The 7,894-nt window shown below is 34.2% G+C and overlaps 1 protein-coding gene across 1 annotated transcript; it reads right to left on the reverse strand.

Moving 5' to 3' along the window:
• Window positions 1-3,177: 3,177 nt before the first annotated feature.
• Window positions 3,178-5,398, reverse strand: LOC108166867 (T-cell surface antigen CD2-like). The gene is made up of 5 exons (XM_017308546.1): window positions 5,344-5,398; window positions 4,647-4,958; window positions 4,194-4,451; window positions 3,405-3,527; window positions 3,178-3,248 (listed from the first exon to the last, which is right to left on the reverse strand). Exons 1-5 carry the CDS (start codon window positions 5,396-5,398, stop codon window positions 3,178-3,180), a joined length of 819 nt encoding a protein of 272 aa, XP_017164035.1.
• Between the last annotated feature and the right edge of the window lie 2,496 nt (window positions 5,399-7,894).

Here is a 7,894-nt window from a genome sequence, read left to right on the forward strand (position 1 = left end):
ACTTAGAGCTGAAATAAATTTAATCAGTAAAGATCAGTCCAGAAGAATCGGATCGTTCCTGAATATCATACCACTTTATTGCATACCACTTTATTGCACTTTGGTACCAGCGTCGTCCCATATATGCGACACCTCAGTCAACACCGCCACACAATAATTCAGCATGCAACATGTGTCTCAGTACAGCTAGCTTTGCTAGCAACACGTCCACAGATCTTACCTTTCTTTAAGCTTTCCTTCAAAGTGATGCTAAAAGTTGGACGAAGTCCCACCGTCTATGAAAGCGATCTCCTCCCGCTCAGAGGAAACCACTGCGCATGTCTGGAGCTCCACGTGCGAGTAATGGTGGAGGCGATGGGTGACAACAGACACTAAGTCACGTTATTGCTTGGATTTTACGGCGCCATCTTAAATCCCTGAACTTCACATTTTAACGGAAAAAAAGAGCAACGCGACTTGGATGTAACGAGTAACGAGACAGTTTTGTAGAAATGTAGTGAAGTAGAAAGTACAGATACTTACTGTAAAATGTAGTGGAGTAAAAGTAGAAAGTATCCATTATTAAATCTACTTAAGTAAAGTACAGTTACACGAAAATTGTACTTCGTTACTTCCCACCACTGATTTTTGCATATAAAAGGCAAAATCAAGTTATTACTGGAGAACATTGCTAGATTTGCCTGGYTCAATTCTGCTAAATACATTCTTTTCGTAAGACGCAATTGTACTGAGGGTTGTGCAGCGCCCCCTTGTGGATGTCAAATAACGGACATGTCGAAAATATACTAAGAACAATTACAGAATAAAACTTAAATAGCTAGTTTAACTTATTTGTCCACTCTCTGTAAGCATTTTTGCTTGTTCTTATTTTGCATGGGTTTTTTTTCCAGCTTGCAAGCAAAAAGATATTACCAGTAGCTGCAAAAATGTATTTAAAACCTCCTGCTCCTCTGAGCTGGTTTACTCTATTCACTCTATGCACAACAGGCTGGCTCAGAAATAGAAGTTCCTTCATTAACATGGTGTCATCAGTCAGGCAGCCATACAGAGAAGAGGCCAAATCAACTGCATTTGAATCAGTTTTTTAAGTGTTATGTTACAGTGCTGCGTCTTTCTTGTTCATTGTAAATCTGATTAAATACAGATGAAATTTTTGCATGGCTTTGTAGAGCAGCCTGAATGTAAATGCAAACACATTTATGTTCCTCATTCTGGCGGATCCTAAAGCTTCTCCATATCAGATTTGATACATAATCCCTCCAGCAGGTTCTGGGTCTTTGCTGGGTTCTCCTTCCAGTGAGACATGTTCACAAGAGCTCCAGATGGAGACACTCAGGGTTCATCCTGATCAGATGCCTGAACCACATCAATGGACCCCTTTCAACGTGGAGAAGCAATAGTTCTACTGGACTTTTCCCGGGATGATGTAACTCCTGAATGTACCTCTAAGGCTGAGTTCAGCCACTCTCCAGAGGAAACTCTTTTTATCCGCTTCTTGTACCTGGGATCTCTTTCTTTTGGTTATGATCCATGGCTGATGGTCACAGGTGAAGGTCAGAATGTGGATGAATTAGTAAATCAGGAGCTTTGCTTTTTGGCTCAACTCTTTCTGTACTGCAATAAACAGGAGTAACACAGGCATTACTCCTGTTCCATCCTACCATCACTTGTAAACAAAACACAAAGTTTTTATTTTAAAAACTAATTTTTATGTGTACATGATATTGAAATGCAGTATTTCCTGTTAGCTCTAAGCTCTGCCAAGCTTAGATTCAAATCAGTATTGGTATATTTTGGTATTTAGCCAAAAAACTAGACTTTTGACACTTCTGGCATACAACTAACAAATGCATAATTAAAAAGTAATGGTCATTGTTCTTTTATAAGGATAACACAATTTCCCAGGGTGTCCTCAATATAAGGTTTCACCATCAGATAAAATAATTAATATAAAAGTGAGAAAATGCAAAGAAATGCTTTTTTTGCCACTTGCCCTTTATGAGAGTGGCACTCTGGCCCACTCTCATAAAGGGCTAGAGTGGATTTCCTCTCCCCCTTTGTGTGGGGGGATGTTTCTGTGGAGGTGCGAGTCTTTAAGATGGACTACTAAATCCTATCATCAAAACATTTTGAATTAAATTTTTTAAAATCTTTATTTTAAAGAATAAGTATTCATGCAAGAACCACAACTTGCATTGGCTCATTTATAATCTAGTAAGGCAGAAATGTCAAATCTAATCCAGTTAATCTTCATTTTGAATGGAGTAATATCAAGACTATGCAGTAACAGCTTTATGAAATGAATAGAAGTAAACATTTAAGATCTGTCATGTCTGTGTTGGTGAGAGGGTTTTGCCACAATATATGAGCTTTAGTATCTCTTTACAGGTGAACTGCTAACACTGCTGGTAACTGTGTTGACAACTGCATACATGTTTAGGCCTTCGTTTCACTTTTCAGACTCTGGTATCAAAATGTTTAGTGCCTAAAGCTGTTACTTTGTATGGGTGAATAACTTTCTCTCAGCTAAAATTAAACCCTCCTGTCTGCTACTGAAGCAGGAAGCTGACAAACAGAAAATACCCCTGCGGTTTTAGCTCACTCCATCGTACAGCATCTTTATGTTTTGACTCTTCTGCTAAGTTTTACCTGACATCTTTAAACATTTGCTCATTTGATTTAGAGAAAGTCTAATATATCTTAAAGTGTCACTGACAATAAAACCACTTACACGATTTAAAAAGATGAACTGCTGTGTATTATTAAAAACTTTTTTGTACACAGAATGAAAGCAGAGTCGTTTATCTTGTTAAATCATGTAAGTGGATTTACCGAGTCAGCGATACTTTAAGAACGTCACTGCATATAACTAGTGAGGAAGTGAAGATTTGTGTATAAATAGGAAGTTTTCACAACCTATACATAATGTGCAGTGCATTTTTGGAAACATTAACAGATATGTCAACACAAAAAAGTACAACAACCCAGAATATTGGCTAGTTAAAGCTGCAGTATGTAACTTTTTGGAAACCATGGACTTTAATTATTTTTGAAAGGTATATTTCATTTCTTTGTAGCTCTGTTCATGAGCTGCTGTCATGTTTAAACTTGAAATGAAAGGCTTCATGTTCACAGGTGACACTTATCCATTCCTTCTTCACTCTGGTCAGCAGCATCCTAACCATCCCTCTTTCTGGCATCCCGAGTCACTCTGACATCTGAGTAAACTATTTCCTCCTCAGCATCACCTGAAAGAAGCAAAATAGATGCAAAATAAGGAATGAGGGCCAAGTTTAATATTGATTTAAAATATTAAGGTTATTCAATAAAACCTTGTCAGTCCATGTACTTTACTCTTAATGCTCTTCAGGATGAAAAAGATTTCAGCTATATTATTTTCTCACCTTCTGTGATGGTTGTGGGGCTTCTTCTTATTTTCAGTTTAAACAGTTTGATGCCAAGAAAAACCAAAAGAAGAAGCAGAACGGCTGCACTTGCTGAGACGATCACAGCTGGAAAATGAGCCTCTAGAAAAAAAACAGATGTCAAGTCATGAGAAATATTTATGTACCATGAAGACTTTTGTATGGAAATGGAAAAATAAATTATGCTCAGCATTTTATTTTTGAAAAATTGCACAATTTGTGGAAAGAATTAAAGGGGAATTATGTATTTTAAAAGTTCCTTCAGTTGTAAAATGTGCGGCGTATATCAAATATAACTTCAAAGTAATTTGACTTTGTAGTTTAACTCCTTGTAATCGGGCCTCTGTCTCTTTAAGAAACTCCTGTTTTTCTAAATCTCCGTCTTCAGGAAGTCTTCCCAACATGGCTCCTCTATTAACCCTTTAACAACATTTTTACCAGTATTGCTCTGAGAAGTAGCTCCTAAAATGAGCTCAGCAGTTCCTCCAGGTGTTTGCTAATTGCTGCTGGCTAGTCTTTAGGAGCTGAGTGGGGGAGCTGCAGGAGGAGCTGCACCTGGAAGGCGGGGCTAGGTCCATTCAGGTGTGTTGAAGCTGAATGGTTCAACACATTCAGCTAAAAGTATTTCTCAAGCATGCATGAAAAAACCAAAGCAACACTAAGAGTTTTTATTTTTGATTAGTTGATTTTACATAACACTGCCCCTTTAAAGAAAATGGAAACAAAATGTAAAGTAATCAAACTAAATATAAGAATAAAACACATTACCTTCACAACTTGAAAGGTGGACGGTGATCTGTTTACTGCTGACCTTGTTCTGAACTTTACACTCCAGGTTTCCTTCCAGTCGACCATTTAAACTGATGGTGATGCTTCCATTATTTCCACTGVCAGGTTTAGTGTGTAGTRACGGATTATAATCCAGAGAAAAAGAGAACTGTGTGTGTTCTCCCTCTGCTGAGCAGCTGACTGTCCTCTGCTCTGGTGACAAACATTTMTGAAACATGGCAGGTTGTGAAACTGGAGCTGGAAGACAAACACAGTTAAGATTATTAACTTTGTTTTTCTGTGCATCATTTAAGAAAAGTAATTATTTTCCTGCATTATTTAATATTCCATGGGTYAAACTGTAAATCACAATCATTCTTATAAAATGCATTTATATACTGTTGGAGATAAAATAAGTTATGCACAGCACAAAACTATGAGTATTGTTCCTACCTATGATCTGAAGATTGATGTTGACTTGCTTGATGTTTTTACCCTTCTCATCATATAGCTCCAGCAGATAAACTCCAGAGTCTTTCTCTATGGTGTTCTCACACTTCAGTGTTCCATTTACGACGAATTTGCAGGATTTAATGTACTTTGAATTTTCTTCCTTACATGCGTTTACACACTTAAAAAGTGTAGTTTTATTTTTTTTCAACTTAATCTGTGCATGAACTGGAAGGTAAAATATCAGAGGTTCTCCAGGTGCTGCATAACACTGACATTCTTTATCACACTGAGTTATATCACATGTCAATATCTCTAGAAAAGATTAAAAACAAGCAAACCACAAAGTTACAAGATAATACAAAACATTTCAATGTCTTTATTGTCACTGATGTTTTTTTAAATGCAAAAAGATCTGTTGCTATAGCAATTAACTGGTAACATTATTAAATATGTAATATATAAATACAAGTGTTGCCAAATAATATTAAACAACAACTAATATCAGTAGGATAAGAAAATAAGATCCCTCAAAGTAATTTTTTATATATCTTGGTTCAGCTCTAAATGATCTAGTTTGAATAATAATAATAATAATAATAATAATAATAATAATAATAATAATAATAATAATAATAATAATAATAATAATAATAATAATAATTTATCAAGTTTTTATTAATTATTAAGTTAAATGTACCTGTTGCTAAGATCACTGGAGCCAGAAATGTCATTACCATGTACATGAAAATCATCGTCTGAAGACAAGAAAAATTATGATGAAATAATTATGCATAACATGTTTTTTTTATCCAAATACAAACCACTGACATTTAAACAGATTAATTTGTTGCCATATTAGTTCAGGTAGAATCATCAACATTATTTGTAGAGTAGATAAACATTTATAAAATCATTTTAAATATATTTTAAAAACTCAAATTCAGAAGTTTTCATAAAGCCAATATGATGTCATGACTTTRGAAACTTTACCTGCCACTAACAAGTACTGTAAGTTTCTGTTCAAAACGGTTTTATTGGAGAAAAACAAGAGATTTGGAAAWAYKAGTTTATTTTATGTGATTTATTTCTAAGTTTTTTGTGTTTAATTCTTGCACCTGCRCATAATTTCAACTTTTGTTTGTATAATTACATCCCAAATTAAATTTGATCAAAATGTTCTACTCAAGTTCTCTGTACTTAAGTTGCTTTTTAATATTTACTCTTGCTTGAATAATTTTGTGGATGACTACATTTTGTTTCTTTTTGTATCAAAATATATTAAATTATTACTCTTTCAGCTTCAACACAGTTTTCAGCAAATCGACCCACATCTGGTTTGAGTGAAGATGAACAAAGTTTTCTCTTCTTTTTTAATCAATCTCTTGTTTTACAGAGGCTCATAAAGTGTTAATAGTGGTTGCTTGATTTGAATTWAATGTTTTYTAGACAGAAACAAGTTGTTTTGTGTTCTGATTTTAATTCCCATGTCATTAAAAAGCTTTTAAAACATAMACCTGTTAATGCCATCATCTCAGACAAAGAGGTTTTTCATATTCATAAGTATCTCTGCAGACTGTAATATATGATAGTGTGTCATCTATACCCTCATATCTCACAATAATTATCTTGTTTTTCAATTTAAGCCCTCAGTGCCATGACTTTCTGCAATCGGCCGTCTCAGATCTCACACTTTCCAAAACTGCTTTACTTTATGAGACATTAGATGAATGTTAAGAACGCTGATAAAGATGACTTTCAAATTAAATGTGTCATCTTTAAAATTTTAAATGCAGTGTTTATTGTTTTATTTCTTTAATATCAGATAATAAAAATTAATAATCACTTTATTGGTGCAGAAAAGATTTGAAAGTGTATCAAAATACATTCACTTCTGTTGTTTGACTTAGAAATGTGACAATAAAAGATCAGCTTCTAGAAAACAAAACATGAACGTGAGTRAAGATGAATAAAGTTCATCTTCATATTAAAAGACTTTCTCTTTCTAACTGTTTATTCACTGTCACATGCTGTTTTTATTTTAATTATGTAAAGCTCTTTGAAATGCCTTGCTGCTGAAATGTGCTATATAAATAAAATTTTATTGATTTGATTGAAYGTCTTCTCATGGATTAAATATTAGTATAGTAAATATGATTGAAACTAAAAATTATTATAAATAAGATAAATAAAATCTTAMMATTTTTTWAMARWTTTTTAGCCAAAAATATATTGGCTGCACAAATGAAGAGRGAAACTAAATGTATAACAATTAAATCAGCCGTGTAAAACAGAGCCTCCAAAACAAAAGCTAAATTAATAAATGAAACAATAAAAATATTTAAGTCTTTTTTRGTTTGATAAGAAGATAATTTCATTCAGCTGGTTTCCATCTGCATARCCRTARTAATCTTAGTAAGTRGTTTAAAAAAKGTTTCAACCAAGCTACTTATAAAATATGTGYTAWCTTTTGGAAAATAAAAGTAAWGCMCTCAACAAGATGTGGTTGGGCTATAATGGTCACATTGGCTGTAGATTTTTAATAAAAAGTGAAACTCACCTGAGTAGAAATGATATTTTTCASACTTGCATGTGATRGAAGATGGTCGTCTGTGAAGAGGCTGGTTAGTTTCCACTCACTGCAGGGAGGTTCAGCAGAAACCTTTATCTGGTCTGCAGGGAAGTGAAACAGCTGCTCAGTTAATGACGACTGAGTGGCAACATGATTATCGCTGATATTTACGCATCAGACAGGGCCGGACAAGTGTTATTACCTAGAATTAAATATTTATATCAAAATATTGTGCATTTCATTATTTTTTGTAGATGTTTGAGGATTACAGCAACATCAAAATGTGTTTGAAAAAAATGATAAGGCTTTTCTCTCATGGAGGTTTGGTGAAAGGCAGTAAAAATACATAGCAACTGACCCACTTTACAGAAAATCGCTTCACACTAACATCATGTTTAATGTCAGAAACAGAAGTTTTTCACAAAGAATTACCTGAGCAGGTACATCTTTTCTCATCAGATGGAGCCAAACGTCAGTACTTAGAGTTTAATATTTACATCAAAATATTGGGCATTTTGTTAGCTTTTTGTTATTGTGTGAGGGAACGAGACACAATCAAGGGGTAGCCATGACAACAGACTCAATTAACACCAAAATAAACACAAGAAATTAAATCCTCACAAGAGCTTTTCAGAACCTGACCAGGTAAAACTGATGTTAGTCTCTCACCATATTTGAA

The sequence above is a fragment of the Poecilia reticulata genome, linkage group LG14, assembly GCF_000633615.1.
Source record: "Poecilia reticulata strain Guanapo linkage group LG14, Guppy_female_1.0+MT, whole genome shotgun sequence".
Taxonomy (NCBI): domain Eukaryota; kingdom Metazoa; phylum Chordata; class Actinopteri; order Cyprinodontiformes; family Poeciliidae; genus Poecilia; species Poecilia reticulata.